Source organism: Equus asinus, chromosome 10 (assembly GCF_041296235.1).
Source record: "Equus asinus isolate D_3611 breed Donkey chromosome 10, EquAss-T2T_v2, whole genome shotgun sequence".
NCBI lineage: Eukaryota > Metazoa > Chordata > Mammalia > Perissodactyla > Equidae > Equus > Equus asinus.
Genome location: NC_091799.1, coordinates 34,936,245 through 34,954,931, shown reverse-complemented (window position 1 = coordinate 34,954,931; position 18,687 = coordinate 34,936,245). Strand labels below are relative to the sequence as shown.

Genomic DNA, 18,687 nt, shown 5'->3' with positions numbered 1-18,687 from the left:
TTTACCCATTTTTCAGTGTATAGTTCAGTGGCATCAAGTACATCCACACTGTCATTATGTAGCTTTTTGTGTTTGGTTTCTTTCACCTAGTACAACGCTTTTGAGATTCCTTCCCATTGTTGAGTATACTGGTAGTTTGTTCCTTTTTAATTGCTGAGTAGTATTCCATTATACAGATATAGCATGATTTGTTTATCCATTTGCCAGTTGATGGGCATTGGGCTGTTTCCACTTTGGGGCTGTTGTGAATACTGCTGCTATGAACATTTCAGCACAAGGCTTTGTGTGGACATGTGCTTTCAGTGCTCTTCAGTAAATGCCTAGGAGTGGAGACACTGGGTCATATGGTATCTGTTCAACTTTTTAAGAATCACTAACAATTGTTTCGATCTCCCAATTTAGAGAAAATGTCTATAGCCCATGAACACCCAGCCAGAAGTCGCTGCCTGCTACATCATACCCCATCCCCCAAGGTATGAGGCTAAACTCCATACTCATGGTATTATGTGGGTGGATACCGATAGAAAGAGCAAGTCAGCTCACGAAAAGCTAAATGACAATGCACCTGAAGCTGCTGGTAACCGACCCGGCGCACACTAGGTGCTCAATAAACAACAGCTGTCACTGGAGCTACTGTTGTCATCAGATTTCCTGAGATCAGTACAGTCGATCAGCGCTCAGAGGATTCTGATGATGATGAAGACTCTAGAAGTTTATAGCACCTCAAGAGCTTAGTGTATCTGAATTGAGATGGTCAGGTCAAGAGAAACTAACATTTGCTAAGTACCCACGTGGTAGGCTGAATAATGCCCCCACAATAATGTCTATATCCTAATGCCCAGAACCTGTGAATATGTTACCTTACAGGACAAAAGGAACTTTGCAGATGTGATTAAGAATCTTGAGATGGGGAGAGTATCCTGGATTACTGGGTGGGCTCAATGTAATCACAAAAGTCCTTCTAAGAGGGAGTAGTTCTGATATTAGATAGTGGTGACGGTTGCACAAATTGCAGATATACTAAAAACTACTGAATTATATACTTTAAAATGGTGCATTTATGTATGTGAATTTTATCTGAATAAAAAAATTTTTATAAAAAGGAGGTAGGAGAGTCAGAGACAGGGGAGGAGACATGAGGACAGAAGCAGAGGTCAGAGAGAAAGAGAAGTGAAGATGCTATGCTGCTGGCCGTGGAGAGAAAAGGGCCACAAGCCAAGGAATGCAGGCAGCCTCTAGAAGCTAGAGAAGGCAAGAAAACAGATGTACCCCTATTATAGCCATCAAGAAAATGCAGCCCTGCTGATACCTTGATTTCAGGACTTCTGACCTCCAGAACCGTAAAACAAAAAATCTGTCTTGTTTAAGCCTCTAAGTGTATGGTAATTTGTTACAGCAGCAATAGGAAACTATTACAGGAAATAGGAAAAATAATATAACCCACTATGTGCCAAGCACTGTGTTATATGCCTTGCATCTGCTTATGTCATGGATTCCCTGTTGGGTCCCCTCATCCACGCAGAAAAGAGACTCCTGGTCAGAAATCAGGTAAATCTGTTAAACTGGAAGTCTAGTATGGTTTTTTAAAAAAGAAAAGAAATAAGAAAAAAACTCAAAATGACAGCAGGGCAGGCCTGAGGTAGTCACAGTTAAAAGGCAAGAAAAAACCCTTCTGGAAATTATTGGATCTAGGTACTAGATCATTCTGTGTCCTAACTCCCAATCTAGACACCCAGTCACCAAAAGCCAAGACATTGGGTGAATATTCGTTTTTGGTATCCAGATTTCTATTATACATTACTAAGATATTCTCACTCAGGTCAACCAGGTACTTAATGGTCCTCAAAGCCAAGAGACCACCCAACAGAAGTCCGGGCAGCTGCATTACAGCGTGAGTCTGGTCCTGGCCAGGGCCCTGATTTGATAAAATGGCTATCCTAGCTGACCACTTCCAAAAGGGGATAGGGGCTCAGTATACCCATCTTGAGACAAACTGGGATCCTAGTCATCCTATTAGAGTAAAGTGTTCTGGAAAACAGAAATAGAACATGGGGGCAGGGGACAGGGGCAGAGAAACGGAAGAGCAACAAGAGACCAGACAAGCCAGGAATGGTGCTCACAGTGTGAGCGTCCACGCCTTGTTGGTACAACTAGATATGGAACTGCCGTATCCCGTTCTGACACCCAGTGTCTCGGCCTTCAGTGAGCTGGGTGCCTGGATTGGGAGGTAGTACACCAGAGTGATCGAGTACACAGATCCTACAGTTTCGAGAGGGCTGTTCTTGTCTTTTTACCTGGAAAAACTCAGGCCCTCATTCTGAGGGATTTTTTTTCCTCTTAACTGAGCTACACTCCCAGTTTAATAAATTTAGTTGATTTCTGACCAAAGGTCTCTTTTTCTGGATGAACAAGGGGACCTAACAGGGAATCAGTAAAATAACATACGCAAAGCATGTAACTCGGTGCTTGACAGCAAATGTTAGGGTGGAGGACGGACTGAGAGAAGGGATGAGACTGGAGGCCAAGGGCCCAGTAGTTAGAAGACTAATAAGAGAGAGAACAACAGAAGGAACTAACAGAGTGGCGGGGAGGAAGATAACGAAAAAAGAACGCGGAAAATGAGAAATGTTAAGGAGGAGAAACAAAAGGACATGGATTCAGTAGAAAGAACAGGGAAATGACAGTCCTAAGACCTGAAATAGTCCTGGCTCTGTCGCCAACTGCTTTGGAATTCCAGTTCTGTCACTTATTAGTGGCACGATCTTGAAAAACCGTAAAACTTCTCTGAGCCTCACTTTCCTTGATTGTAAAATAGAGATAATAGGATTCACCTCATAGGGTTATTATGAAGATTACTCTAACGCCAACTAAAAAGTTAACAAGGGGTTGTCTCACTTATATAGGCAAATAGCAAACGTGTATCTCAACACTACTATTATAAGCCTATTAAAGTGAATTCAGCAATTTTTAAAGCAACACAATGAGAAACTAAATACAAGACAAAGTTTTTTCTGGTCATTTTTCTTGGAAACTTAAAGAAATAGAGGTTTAGGTTTATTAGACTGATCTTTAATCAAGTAGTTAAAAAGGCATTGTATTTACTGACAATTATTACTTAAGAACTCTAGCTAATTTAATTTTCACAATTACAAAAAAGACATTTTGCCTCTCTATTCCAGTGTTAGGTGAGATATCTCTTCAAATAAGTGAAAATATATTTTCCAACAGCTTTAAACTCTTCCTTATCATTTTAATTTAAACAAATACGGTTATAAAGTATAATCTTAAATCCATGAGAAATTCTTTCCAAGGAATATTTAATTTGCTAAAAGTCAAAAATGGAAATACTGATTTACCAAATGATCGACGCTGATTTTTTTTAACGCAAATACTTTTAATTCTCCAAAACTGGAGGGTAAAGGTGGGAAGCATGTTCACTTTCCAAATGAAAATCTCGCAGTACATACATTTCCCCACCTAATTCATTAGTAGGACTCCCACCCGCCAGCACTGAAAAGCTGTAATCCCACAAGCAAGAGCCATACCCGTGTGCATGCACTCATGTGAAAATATCACACACACTAAATTGCACTGAGGCCGTGACAACGTGCAACTTAGTAATGTGCAATATCTCCACCAGAGCAAGCAGAAGGGAGCATCAGGAAGGAAGGGTGCGATGCAAACATTCAGGACGCAACATGCTCTGGGGGGAAAATGGTCTGGGGATAAAGGATGCATGCCACTCTCTCAAAAGTTCACGAAATGACAACTCCATCACAAATGTATTCAATTTAGAAGAATACTTACTCAGGATTGAGAATAATAATTAAGGTTCAAAAATTCAATGAGACAGTGACTATAAAGTAACCACATATTTCAAAAGGCCAAGCTTAAAGAACAAAGACATTTTCACTGTCTGGGCATGCAGTTAACTCCCAATTTCAATACCACTTTTAACTTATTGATGGGTCATATAAAATGAGTTTAATGATTTCCACTTAACCGCAACACTGAAGGTGACTAATAACTGATGCTTATAAAGTCTGTATCACTGATTTGCAGACTAAACTGCACCCTCAGGACATTATAACATTTTCATAATCAAGTGTATAATATTTTTCCTCTTAAAATCTTTCTCCATGAAGAAACATTTCATCTTGAACACAATCCTTCAGAATGAAAGATCCGACAAGAGCTCTTAGAACTAGAACTCACTGCTCTCATATATATGAGAAGGTTCCTTAGAGGCATCTATGGAAAACCTGTACATTTTGATTGAAGTCCTGAATTTAACTGAGTAAAGAAATAGACCAAAAGCACTTAGACTGCTAAAAATCACCTTGAATTACAATCTTTAATTTATCTGACTTGATGTAGCTGTGGTTAGAAGAACAGCGCAGGCTATATAACAAGTTCTCTAGTCTGTATCATATTTTTCCAACTCAGAAAAATCGATCAGTTTGAGAACCATTAGGACTACAGTTATGGTACTGAAGGTTGTTAAAATTTTTTCTGTATTAAAAATAAGATGATAAAGTGAATGGCTTTTGTTCCAGTATACTTTGCAACCAAGACATGGGGTACTATTGTAATGCATAATTAGTGTGCGCAATCTGAAGAAGATAAGACAAATCTAATTTGTAAAAAGACAGATATTTCCTCATATCTCTGTAGATGACCACACTCTTTCTAATCTCATATTCCCTCCTGAGCCAAAGAACTGAATTTTTAGCCACCAGACTCATGTACCCATCTGAACGGTCTTAACAGTACCACAAATGTAACTCATGAGCTTCTCCCCAGCCAGCTCCTCCTGGAAGAAGGCATCGTGATGTATCAGAAGCACGCGTGCTTTCAAGCACTGGGCCAAGGTGCAAATCACAGCTCTGCTTACCAACTTCGAGCAATCATGACATTAGAGAATTAAGTTTAAAACAAAGGATAATTTGGTGGGGCTGGCCTGGTGGCGTAGTGGTTAAGTTTGCACACTCTGCTTCAGTAGCCCAAGGTTCACAGGTTCAGATCCCCGGCATGGACCCACACACTGCTCATCAAGCCATGCTGTGGCAGTGTCCCACATACAAATAGAAAATAGAGGAGGATTGGCACAGATGTTAGCTCAGTGACAATCTTCCTCAAGCGAAAAGAGGAAGATTGGCAACAGATGTTAGCTCAGGGCCAATCTTCCTCATCAAAAAAAAAAAAAAAAAAAAGGGAGGGGGGACAATTTGATTTCATACCATATACACCATGAAAAAAAGTGACTCAAGGGGCTGGCCCCGTGGCCGAGTGGTTAAGTTCGCGCGCTCTGCTGCAGGCGGCCCAGTGTTTCGTTGGTTCGAATCCTGGGCGCGGACATGGCACTGCTCATCAAACCACGCTGAGGCAGCGTCCCACATGCCACAACTAGAAGGACCCACAACGAAGAATATACAACTATGTACCGGGGGCTTTGGGGAGAAAAAGGAAAAAAATAAAAAAAATCTTTAAAAAAAAAAAAAAAAAAAAAAAGTGACTCAATGACAGACATCTGGAGAATGATCTAAGAAAGCAGAAACAGAGAAAATTCAAGAACTGTGATTTGAAGATAGAAAAGCTTTTGTGAGAATAAGAGTCAGTGCTAATTAAGGTTACTTTAGGAAAATGGAGTATCATCTTTCTTGAAGTTCTTCATGGACGAGGTAGATATTTTTCTGTAAAGCTTAGCTTAAGTCACACTGACAGGAGGATTTTGCCAGCCTTTGGCATGGTTGATTCAATAGCTTTATCCTATTGAGAAGGTTGAAGGTGATTTTTCCTTTTTGGTAGAGCATTTGCATAAACTTTTTTGAGTCAGATAGATGTCACTTAGAAAAAGTTAGGCACTGGCCCAGTGGTGCGGCAGTTAAGTTCATGTACTCCACTTCAGCAGCCTGGGGTTCACGGTTCGGATCCCAGGCATCGACCTAGGCACTGCTTATCAAGCCATGCTGTGGCAGGCGTGCCACATATAAAGTAGAGGAAGATGGGCACAGATGTTAGCTCAGGGCCAGTCTTCCTCACCAAGAAGAGGAGGATTGGTGGCAGATGTTAGCCCAGGGCTAATCTTTCTCAAAAAAAAAGAGAGAAAAAGTTAATCTATTGCTGGAATTCCCATCATTTTGTTGACTCAATAAAGGTGATAACCAACAGTTACATAGGCTTAGGCGGCTTAGTAAGTTCCTCCTGAAGACAGCTTCACCCTAAGAGCTGTTACATTAGATAATAGACTCCCAAACTTGCAATCTTTACATGGATGGACCCATGTGGATACCCGAGGGCACTACAGGGTATAACGGATTTTTTTTTCTTATCCCACTTGATGTCTAATCAAGGAAGGAAAAAAATCGATCAAGTCTTTACTCAGGCCTTGCTAGTAGGAAAAGGGGAGAAAACCTACCCAAGTTTTCAGAAAGAGTATATTTTAGGAGCATTCATCCTATTTGAATGTAACGGAAGGTTTTTCAAAGATCAAAGAAGTATCTTCAGCTGTGACATGAATACAGTGAAAAAATAAGCCAAGCTCAGTCAGACAAGATTATCAGGTCAAATCAAGATTTCTGCAGAAGACTAGTTCCAAGCAATGGTATTTTTACAAAATATGTAAAAACAAAAATGTAAGCCAAAGATTCATTATTCAAGACAAGCTTAAGACTGCCTGGCTAACAACTTCTTAGAAAAAGGAGCTCTAATGGATAACATGAGGATTCAATTTGAGTAGCTATCCATAACAAGTAAAAATGTAGTAGAGGCTTATTAACGAGTTAACAGCAATAAGGGAAAAGGGTTGGGGAAGGAGCTGAGACAGGCCTGGGCTGCAAATGGCCTCTCCCTACCCGAAATGCTAAGAGGAAAAAGAAAAGGGGGCAGGAGCCACTGACTTGGAAAGAGTGTATGGAGAATAAAAGTTGAAGAATCACCTCATTCAGAAACCCAGCCTGCAATACACAGACCGCAGATGACATCATGGAAGTTTCTGAACAGAACCTGTGATGCACATAGAGCCTATGACCTGGAGATGACCAAAGACTTTGCCTTTCCAGTATCTAAACCACTCCCTGCCAAGGGCACAGCTCAGATGCAGAAAGAAAGGAAGAAATAGGAAGGCCATCTACTCTCCTCCCAGAGCCAAGCCAGAACTCCTGAGCACAGAAGGAGGGTTCTGAGAGAAGGTGAGGCATGTGGTGCAAGAGGGTGTCTCCCAAGCAATGATTAGGAGCTAGAGAAAGAGCCTGCGGATAGAAGGCTGATGGGGAGAGACCATTAAGTCTTTGTAAATCACAGGCTTGAAAGGTAGGATATTGAAACTGCTGAAGTTTTTTCTTGCCATCATTTGCACTGCTCATATTATCCTCTCAAAAAGACATAAATTTTTTTAAATACCATTGTCCATCATTAGTTTAGCACTGATTGTTACTAAGAAGGCTCAGGACAGAAAATGGGCTTCTCATGGAAAGCACTTTCTGAAGGAAATAAGGATAACATACATCTTATCCCTACCTGATAGCTTCTTCCACAGACTGGCCAATAATATTAGAAGAAGGACCTGGCTGAGACAGTGGTGTCAGGCTTATCACCCACTTCACTGGCTTGTAGTACTCATCACTGGAACTTAACAGATAAAATAGTGTGGTCAGGAAAATTATCTGCAAAACAAAGGACAGTATCTCCTAAAAAATCACATTTGGAAACGACAGGAAGGAAACACAAATGGAACCAAGAATACGCTTTACTGCGGAAAGAAATGTGATGTGTACTTATCTTGGGTACATACCAGAGACAGCACAAAATTGAGAAGGGCAGTCCCGCTGTAGAAGAGGATGGTCAGGAGCGTAGTGACAGTAGTGAAAAGCAGGCTGACATTCCGGCTCATAACAATCCACAGAGACTCTAAGATCTGACCAGGAGGGAAAGCTCAATATCAGAACTCATCCTCAGGAAAGAAGTGTCTAATATATGCTTTTAATAATAATAATAATGTGTTTTAGTACCAGAAACTGAAAAGATAAGAACTGAGTATTATTATTTTAAATGAAAAAAGAAAATCATCTGAAAACATCTGAATGTTGATTAGTAAGGAAAATGGTTAAGTAAATTATGGTGAATCTACTCCAAACAATATCAGGCAGCCATTAAAAACATCTGTTATAACATAGAAAAATATTTTACCATATAACGGTAAGTTTAAAAATCAGGATACAAAAATTTTATAGATAGCATGATTACAACTATCTAAAAATGGCATCATAGAAAAAATACCTACAGAAGAACATGCCATAATGCAACCTATGGTTCTAGGTAGCCTGTAGGATCACAAGCACAGGCCATGAAATTCCAGCATGTGTCTTGCCTCCCTCCTTGCCACCTCTAACTCAGATTCATCTACAAACACAAAAGCATCACTTCAATGACTTCAATAAAATCATAATAAAAGAACTGAACAGACAGGGTCGAGAGCAGAGCGCTGCAGCTGAAAATCTTTCCTCAGAAGGACATGACCCTTACATCAAGACCTACTGAGTTCATTCGATCCATCACCTACAAGTGGTTATCCACTAGAACCAGAATTAAAATGGTTATTAACATATGTTAAACATTACTAAAAGAAGATGTACAATATCTATAGCACACCTACATGTTTTTATTTCCTACATGTTTTATCTCTTCGTGAACTTAAATTCCCTCATAATAATGTCTGCTCTATTCTTCCTAAGAGAATTATCCTTCCTCCTAATGAAAAACATGGAAGCAAAATGATCAGAAAAACACCTTCCGTTACAGTTTTCAAAATGCTCCCACCAACCTCACGGCAATGCTGTGAGGCAAGCAATGCAGAGGATACCATCTTTATGTTACATATATACAAAAAGAAGCTCAGAGATTTTTAAAGACTTGACCAAAGGCATGGAACTAATAAGTGGAAAGAGAGCTGGAACCAGAACTCCTAACATCTGATTTTATTTTGGTGCCCTTTCCAAAACAGAAGTTCTGTTTTTTGTCATATGGTCAAGTTATACCATCTGTTCAGTAAAAAGCCCATCCATTCCTTTCCTATCTCAAATGTACCCTTTATCAAGGCATATTTTGTTGTCCTCGGCATTTCTTGCAAACCTCAGCTCGCTCTTCATAAGAGAACTCTGGCAGGCTGGTTTCATTTACAATAATAACTCCTTACATAAAATCTTGAAAACGCTTCACTATGCCTACAAAAATATGCACGATTGACTGTTTGACCTTGTGGGATAAAGAATGAATGAATAATGCCACTGATTCCGAGAAACAAACCAACAATGCCCTTACTTGTGATTTTGACAAGCATTCTTTTAGAGGCTTCATTCATTTTGGAATTTTTCATCCAAAAAAATTTTTAAATAGTTTCTGGGTCATGCTGATAGGAAATAGTCCATGCTAATTCTTAAGAAATTAACTGCATATATTAATTGTAGACTGGTAGTTGCCAAAAACATCAAGTAACCTTTCCGTGTAGTCACGGGGATTAGGCAGGAAGGTTCAGAATATACAAAAGAGCTGTTGGGTATTACAAGTTTGATGGCAGAAATAAAAAGTTCAATCAAGGGTTGACCTTGACAGCTTAAAATTTTTGTCTGATGAGATCAGCAGTGATATTAAACAATGTGACCTTTTATACTGTATAAAATGTGTCAATATTTAGATAATGTACAGAAATCAGTGAACCAATATTCCAAATGACCAGTGCATATTACAAAACCATGTACAGGTAAAAGATCCATTCCTAGCCAAAACACAGCAACGGACTTTAACATAAGAGCACAAAAAGTTCACTGACATGGTTTCAAATTCCACACTGCAACAAACCTTTAAGAAATCCATTTGTTGAGTTTTGGTGTAGTATCAAAGAAACACCACCACAATTATCTGAAAACGTTATTAAAAGACTCCCCTCTTTTCCAACTATATATCTGTGTGAGGCTGAATTCTCCTCATACACTTCACCTAAAGTATTCCAATAAACTGAATGCAGAAGTAGATATGAGAATCCAGGCATTAAACAGATCTGCAAAAATATAAAAGAAAGCCACTCTTCTCACTAAATCATTTTTTGTTTTGGAAAATCAGACAAACACTGATTTGCAGTCCCACCCTTAACACAACTGTCTCCATTTTTCCTTTTTTTCTGCAACTTTCTGCTTATTTACAGATATAATTAGAATTCTATGTTTTCTTTTGCATCATAAGCATTTCATCTTTATCTTTCATCACTAACCTTCATCTTTATTTTTAAGGACCCACATTAGTTCATTGAGTTTTGATATTAGTATTTAATCATTACCCAATCATAGGATATAGAGATGGTTCCCAATTTTTAATGTCACAAGTAACACTGCAAGGGAACAACCCTACACGCATATTTTTTGTTTTGGAAAACAAAAAGCGTGTTCTTTATGTTAACATGCAACGTTACTTTTTAGTGAACTGAGAAATATTTTAAAAGTTCTCAATTTTAACTGTTAATACAATAAACATCAACAGAATCCATGTAAGCTAAAGCTCTTTGGAGTCCTCAGACCAAAATGTTTGCGAGCCACTGGACTAGAGAAAACAGATGGAAGGGATTATTAAAAATTCTTAGAACCGAAGGACATGAATTTCTAAACTTAATTTCAAACTGTTATAGCTATATTCGGTGCACGGGAGGAAGAGAACATGTGAGTGCAGGGATTGGGGTAGGAACAAAAGGAGCTGAAAAAAAAACCCCAAGGGAAGTATAAGAAAGCACTGAGGGACTTGTAAAAAAGTCACATCTTTATCTTCATCTTCCATATTAGGAAGCCAAAAGATAATATCTAAAATTGCAAAATGAAGAAAGAGCAGCAAAAACATTATTTTAGAAATTTAGAGATAGATACCCAGAGAAAGCTAAAAGAATTGACAACTGGTTCTAGAGAATGAGACGGAAGTGAGGAAGCACAGAGTAGGACACTACTATTTTTTTTATTAAAAATCTCAAAGCATTTTTGACTTATCAACTATGGCCATCTATTAGTTTGATAAAATTAAATTTAAAAAAAACTAGCATTGCGAACTTCAACTTCAGTTAACCTGATGAGTCACAGGCTGAGACACCTCACCAAGCACGCTATGGAATGAAGAGCAGTCATTAAAACTTAGCAACACTGCCAACTGTTCCTTGCTGCCTTGGATCTTTTGGAAAACAAGGCAGAGGTGGATGGTGCATGGGGGGAGAGTAGGTGGGACAATAACAAGCTAAGCCTTTAAACGTCCAGTCTCTCTGATGTAACTGAAACCATATTTCCATCTGCCAAAGGGCGTCGCCCACTAGAAAGGCAGCTTTAACCCTCTCCAGTGGTCCAGCTGGAGACAGTCTAGTCAGCCTAAGGGAACGAGGGCGCCTGTCTCGGAATCTGAGCGCACTAGCACCGCACACATGCTTCCTGACTCAGCATCTCTCGGTTACTCTTCAACCACAGAGAGGGCATCAGGTAAGCTACACCTGGGGCCTATGGCTTTTGGACATCTTTCTAGCGCACTTAGAATCCTCAAAACTGTAAATGTCATGGCATTAAAAACTCAAGGCCTCTAAGCGTGTAAAGAAAACTGGGAATTAGTTTGTGTTTTTTCCTAAGTCCAATTCAAATATAAATAACATTTCTCACCGAAAGAAATGTCTCGATGTTCTCATGAACAAAGGAGGCGATATCCTGCCAGTCCAGAATGTCTCCGAGCCAGCTGTTCTGACGATTTATATGCATCTTGTGTCCTTTGTGCCTTCCAGAATGCGTTACGTTCTACGGCATAAAACAGTTCAGACATGAAATCTCCATCTTAATCTACAGATTAAAACGTGTAAATAGCCTATTTTGTTTTAGGTCCACTTGAACGCTTTAGTAGTTACTCAAAGGTGAAAAACTGCATTATTTAAGAAACTAAGAACTCCACCTAAACAGCTGAAATATAATGTTTCTGTTTACATTCTAGCTACTGTGTCTCAGATTAGCTCAAGTGTTTCCCTCCTAAGTACATTTGTGCACACACTTTATTCCTCAATATACTCAGCTGTGCACCAACACAGCACTGACTTGCAGCTGTTTTTCTCCTCCTGTGTAGCCCCTCTACCTTTTTCTCGGTCTCCCACTTTTGCTTCTTCCTCCTTTCCTCATCGCCTTTATTAATCTTCCATACAAGAGAAAGAGAGCAAGGGGGAGACAAGAATATGAAAAACAAACAAGAATAGGGGGGAATCTAACTTGCCCATCTGGAAGAGAACTACCCTGGCGAGAAAGCAGGAATAGTTAAACTTGAAAGAGACGTGAATAAACACAGTGGGGAGGTTAAAATTCAGAAACAGAGGTAGGCTCTTAACATTCTGCATGTGTCCCATTCTCCAACTTTTGCTAAGAGAACAGTGATGTCAATCTTTATTACACGATGGACATTAGGTCCCAGTGAAAGAGCTGAAGAAAGCAATTTACTTACCCTTACAAACCGATGCTTTTAAAACACTGACCTCCCTGGACCATAAAATGAAGCTCAAAGGGGATGAGGGATAGCAAAAGCTGTTCGTTTGTAAGCAGAAGCCCCAAGAGTTAGCAGAAGGAATAGAGAGAACTTTTCCAACTGTCCGACTCTTCAGTAGATTACCTACCTAGAGATTCCCCAATTAATTTTAACTCCTAGTCTCTGAAACCCATAAAAACCAACACTGTTCCCTCAATTCCTCACAGGACAAGAGTACAAAACCCCAAACAGGTCACTAGGCAGCAAATCCGAATTTAAAATGGCGCCCTCCTCCCCTCCACCCCAAGTTAGATTTAGATATGCTCCTCCTCTCCGTGGATCAACCCCGGGAAAAATCGTCATCAACTCTGCCCCACTCTCCTCCTTCCCCACGAGACAGGCATCCTCCACAGCACAGCTCCTCATGGCCCATGGGCCCTGCCAGCCCAGTGTACAGCATGGCCCGGCACAACCAGCTGCTTTCAAAACCGCATTTCTACATTTAGTGAAAAATGCTATTATTTTCCATCACAAATTCTGAAGTAAGAGTACATCGGCCCACGTAGTATACCAGGTTGACTTAAAATAAAGATCTCTAAACTTTTGGCTCTATTTTCACTTTCTCAAAGAGAAAACGTCTAGAGCTGTATTGTCCAAAACAGTAGCCTCTAGCCATGTATGGCTACTGAGCACTTGAAATGTGGCTAGTCCAAAAACTGAAATGTTCTGTTAGTGTAAAATACACACCAGATTTCCAAGACTTACTTAAAAAAAAAAAAGAGGATGTAAAATATCTCATTAAAATTTTTCCATTGATCACATATTGAAATAATAATATATTGGGTTAATTAAAATATAGTATTAAAATTAATTTCACCTGACTTTTTATTTTATTTATTTTTTTGAGGAAGATTAGCCCTGAGCTAACTACTGCCAATCCTCCTCTTTTTGCTGAGGAAGACTGGCCCTGAGCTAACATCCATGCCCATCCTCCTCTGCTTTATATGTGGGACGCCTACCACAGCATGGCTTTTGCCAAGCGGTGCCATGTCCACACCCGGGATCCAAACCAGCAAATTCCGGGCCGCCGAGAAGCAGAACATGCAAACTTAACCCCTGTGCCACCAGGCCGGCCCCTGAGTTTTTTTTAATGTGGCCGCTAGATAAATTAGCATTACATATGTGGCTTGCATTACATTTCTACTGCACAGAGCTAGTCTAGAGGGTGCGATGCTGCTGATGACAATGATGAACAGAGGATGGAATACGGATACACCAGAGGGAGGAGCGGGTTCTACCATGGAGATGAACCATCAACTCAAGCTGACTTTTAGTGACCTGCGGTTTAAGACCTTGCAGCTTAAAATTTTCAATAAATGAAATCCCAGTGTTAATACAATCCTATCTAGTCAATGAGTCTGTAAAATAAAAGGACTTCATCAGTTTACAATTTTACTAAAATCCTTTTATTATAATCCTTTTATTACAACTTCATTATAATCCTTTCATAAAATAACTTACCTTTACAAACCAAGAATGATACAGTCTGTCCCAAAGTTCCAGTACTTGCTTTTCAATTACAGCAGTATTGTTCACCTTATCTCCCAGAATTTTATGAAGCTGGAAGAAATACAGATATAATCTGTTTTAATATTTTTCAGGCAACAATCCAGTAAAATTAATACAAGCTGGGTCTTTACATTTGTTCCAAACCAAACTAAAACGTTCCAGACCATTTAATTGCCTCTGCCCACATATGTTTTCTTAAACTCTACTCCTCAATATTCCCAGTAAATTTCCTTGCCTTTCTTAGCTTTTTGCGTTTTTTCTCTCCTCTATTCTTGATTCTCTAAGAGAGTCACTTTAGGTTATAAGGGACTGGTATAAATGGAGCCTTGATTACTGACTTCTCTAAGCTCATCTGCCCAGAGAAAAACCTGTTGCATGTGGCCCAAGTGCCCGTCTATTATACAGAAGTCTCACGTTACATTTATCACTATGATAAGAATTACCACAGAACTTTAAGAAAAATTTTAGAAACTTAGCCACACACACAGTATTCCCTTTGTTTGCTAAGAGATGTCAGGTCTGAGTTATGGCTGATCAAGTCTGGCTTCAGGGCTCGTGGAAATCAAGTGCACTGAGACAAGATAAGTCAGAAGAAAGCTATTCATTATAACATCCTATCCCATATTTTATTTATTATTAAAACCAGATGGTAATATTACATCAGACAAACACTGATTCGTAGTCCCACTTCCTTAACACAACTGTTTCCATTTTTCCAGTTCCTCTGCAACTTTCTGCCTATGGCTAGATATAATTTAGAATTTTGTATTTTCTTTTGCATCATAAGCATTTCACCTTTAACCTTCATCTTTATTTTTTGTTTTTTGAGGAAAAGGAAGATTAGCCCTGAGCTAACATCTGCTGCCAATCTTCCTCTTTTTGCTGAGGAAGACTGGCCCTGAGCTAACATCCGTGCTCATCTTCCTCTACTTTGTATGTGGGACGCCTGCCACAGCATGGCTTGCCAAGTGGTGCCATGTCCGCACCTGGGATCCGAACCGGCAAACCCTGGACCCTCGAAGCGGAATGCACGCACTTAACCACTGTACCACCGGGCCGGCCCCCTCATCTTTATTTTTAATGGTTCTATATTAGTTCATTAAGTTTCAATATTATTATTTAACCATTACCCAATCATAGGATATAGAGATGATTCCCAATTTTTATTGTCACAAGTAACCCTGCAATGAATACCCTAATACACAATTTTTTTCTTATTACTAATAGTAAGATAAATGTATAGGAATCAAAGGAAATGAGCATTTTAATGGATCTTGCTATGCACTGCCAAACTGTCTTCTCTAAGAACTGTACCAACTAATACTTTCCAACATTGCATGAATGAACCAATTTTCCCAAAAACTTAAGGACTAACTGATAAATTTTACATAATTTAATAAGTGTGAAATGGTAAAGAATTATTTAAACTTTTCTTCTTTAGTGACGAGAGTGACCATTTTTCATGCTAGTTTCCAATGTGTATTTCCTCTTGTATGGCCTTATTCATACCTTTTGCCCACTTGATGCTGGCCTTAAAGATACCTGAACCAGTTTGTAGACATGTTTAATATAAATACATCTGCCCAATGTCTTCCTTTACATTTACTTGATTTATTCATAAACCAAATATAAACCAGTGAATAGAGTAAAGGCCACTTATCTTTGCATAACATTACACAATTTACAATTGGCTTTCACCTACATTATGTGATCTTTACAACTCTAAGAGTTAGACAGAAAAGGTTTTGTTATCACCTTTGCTCTCTTGAGAAAACAGATTTAGAAAGGATGTATGACAGGCCCAAGGTCATGCAGCTAAGTGGCAGAGTCAGGATTAAAAGTTCTCAAATATTCTTTCAACTACAGCGTATATAACCCACGAACAAAGAACACCTAACAGTGCAAATTACCCAAAGTAATTAAAAATCATAATTACCTCTAGTCTACTTTCCTCCAGTTACTTTAAATTTGTCTTTTATATATTATAACAGTCAGATACTCCAGGACTTCCCATTACCAATTCTTTCTGTCACTCTATCAGCTTCTGAGATCTCCCTTTAACCAGAAGAGGCCTAAAATGGTTACTGACAGCACCCGGTCCAGGTTGGCCGCGGAGTGGCCTTTATTGCTATAAAGCACTACTTCAAATTGGCATCTTCCTTAGCAGTCTCACTCCCAGAACAACAGAGAAGAACTAAAATATCACAACTATTAAAATAAAGGGGAGGTCAACATAATTGTACAGCACGCTATAAAACACTCTTCTCAAACTCATGGTGCTATCAACCAAAGCAGAACACTACACACCCGGAATACTGTCCTGTGACATTACATACATATTGCAAGTCACAAGGAAGAGTGGGCCAGAGACCACGGAGTCTTAGGGACATATCGCTGCTATAAGAATCATCACTAAAACACACATACCGTTGGTGGTATATAAGATGCTCTTTGTATATGAAAGGCAATAAAGCATTAAGAGCAGTCAAAATGCCATTTGAAAGCTCTATCACTTAAGGCAAATAACCTCATCTATAAAGTGGAGATGCTAAGTCAGCGGGTAATTCTCTCTTCTCACCTTGCTTGAAATCTTGGCAGTGTCTGCCATAGCGGATGATGTCTTTCTTGAAACTTTTTTTTCTCTAGGCCTCTGACAAAGTTTGGTTTTCCTCCTACCTCACAGGCTACTCCTCCTCAGTCTTCTCTGCTGGCTGACTTTGCTGACCTTCAAAAGCTTCAGTGCTCCACGGGTCTATCTTTGATCCTCTTCTAGCTACACTCTCTCCTTAGGCCATATTATGGACTCAACTGTGTCCCCCCCCGCCCCCGCAATATTCGTATGTTGAAGTCCTAACCCCCAGTACCTCAGCATGTGACTGTATTGGAGATAGGATCTTTAAAGAGGTAAATAAGGTAAAATGAGGTCATTAGGGTAGGCCCTAATCCAACGACTAGTGTTCTTATAAAAAGAGATGAGGACACAGCCATACACAGAGGGAGGACCAAGCCAAGGAGAGAGGCCCCAGAAGAAACCATTCCTGCTGACATCTTGATCTTGGACTTCTAGCCTCTAGAATCGTAAGAAAATTAATTTCTGTTGTTTAAGCCACTTGGTCTGTGGTACTTTGTTACGGCAGCCCTAGCAAATTAACACTCAACGAGCAAAATAACATCTCATCCAATCCTGTGGGTACTATATGATGATACTCAAACCTCCATCTATAGCCCAGGTCTCTCCCCTGAGCTCCCGCTATGAATGTCCAATAGCCTTTTTTCGTATCTCTACTTAGATATCAAATAGATATCTTAAACATAATATGCCCCAGACAGAATTACTCATCTATCCGTAACACCTACACCCCACTACCACCTCCAAGTCTTTCCATCTCAGTAAGCGGCACAGCTATCCTCCTAGCTAGACGAACCAAAAACATCCTTCCCTTTCACTCCATGTCCAATCTATGAGTAATTCCTGTCAGAACAACCTCAAAAATATAGCTCAAATATGACCATTTCCCTCAATTTCCACTTCTACAATCCTAGTCTAAACCATCAACATCTCACTTAGACTACTGGAATAATAATCTTTTAAGTGGTCTCTAGGCCTGCTCCATTCTTGCCCGCTTCTCCATAAAGCAGCCAAAATGAGCTTTCAATATCCTAAGTCAGATATCTCTTTCTGTTTTAAATCCATATAATGCTTACCTTTGTAACGAAAACAAAATCCCAACGTCTTGTTATGATCTATGGCTTGTCTCATCACCACATTCCCTATTCCAGCCATCTTGGCCTTCTTTCTTTCCATCAGCCAAGACTGTGCCCATCTCAGAGCCTTTGAATTGTCTATGCCCTCAGCCTGAAATATTCTTTTCCCAGACCTTCAGAAATTGCCTCCTTTTCATCATTCAAGTCATAGAGTAAACATCACCTTCTCAGAGACATTCTCTGGCCATCTCAGCAAAAGCATCACCCTGAGACACCCTCTACCACATTACCCTGTTAACTCTGGTCATAGCACTTTTAGATCTGAAATTATTTGTTTACGTGGTTGTTTCCTCTCACCAGAGCGTAAGCTCTAGAAAGCTCCAGAACAGTGGTAACTCCTGGTTTACTGTTTTTCCCCAGCACTTAGAACAGTGCCTGCCATTTTGTAGACTGGCTGTCACTTTCTTCATTCTAGGCACAGGAGAAGCGACAGAGGAAACGCATTCAGTACTTATTCTCTTGCTGTCTTAGGGCAGCATCTCCAGGTACTAGTTTTAAAAAGAGCGTATCAAGCAGAAGGAATAGCTCAAGCAAGGATGTCGAAGGAAAAAAGTAAATTGGATACTGAGAAAACAGCAAACTGGGAGGTCTGAGTAGAATTCAAACAAGGCCTAGAGGACATAGGAGAGAAGGCTGACAAAGTCGGATGGGGGGCAGACAGACAGGAACCTTCTCTGTTCATTTCTAAACACACCCTAAAAAATTCTTTTCGTTTTCTGAGCATGACATTTTTTCCTAGCCTTGGCCCCTTCTGGACTTTAGCTCTTAGGACCCAATCCTGACATGATTCTTATTTGGATAAGATCTGAGCTTATTAGAAAGCTACCTCTGCCATTA

General features: G+C 39.7%; 1 protein-coding gene across 5 annotated transcripts in view; it reads right to left on the bottom strand.

The window, feature by feature from the left end:
* Positions 1–18,687, bottom strand: part of TMEM245 (transmembrane protein 245) — a 91,580-nt gene that overhangs the window by 22,010 nt on the left and 50,883 nt on the right. For all 5 annotated transcript variants that reach the window (XR_011506296.1, XR_011506297.1, XM_070519071.1 and 2 more), the window contains 4 exons: positions 14,038–14,136; positions 11,676–11,807; positions 7,793–7,915; positions 7,519–7,664 (listed from right to left, as the gene is read on the bottom strand). Coding sequence is in view for 3 of the 5 variants with exons in the window: in XM_070519071.1 (XP_070375172.1) it covers positions 7,519–7,664; positions 7,793–7,915; positions 11,676–11,807; positions 14,038–14,136 (500 nt within the window). In the remaining 2 variants the exon portion in view is untranslated. The remainder of the gene's footprint in view (positions 1–7,518; positions 7,665–7,792; positions 7,916–11,675; positions 11,808–14,037; positions 14,137–18,687) is intronic.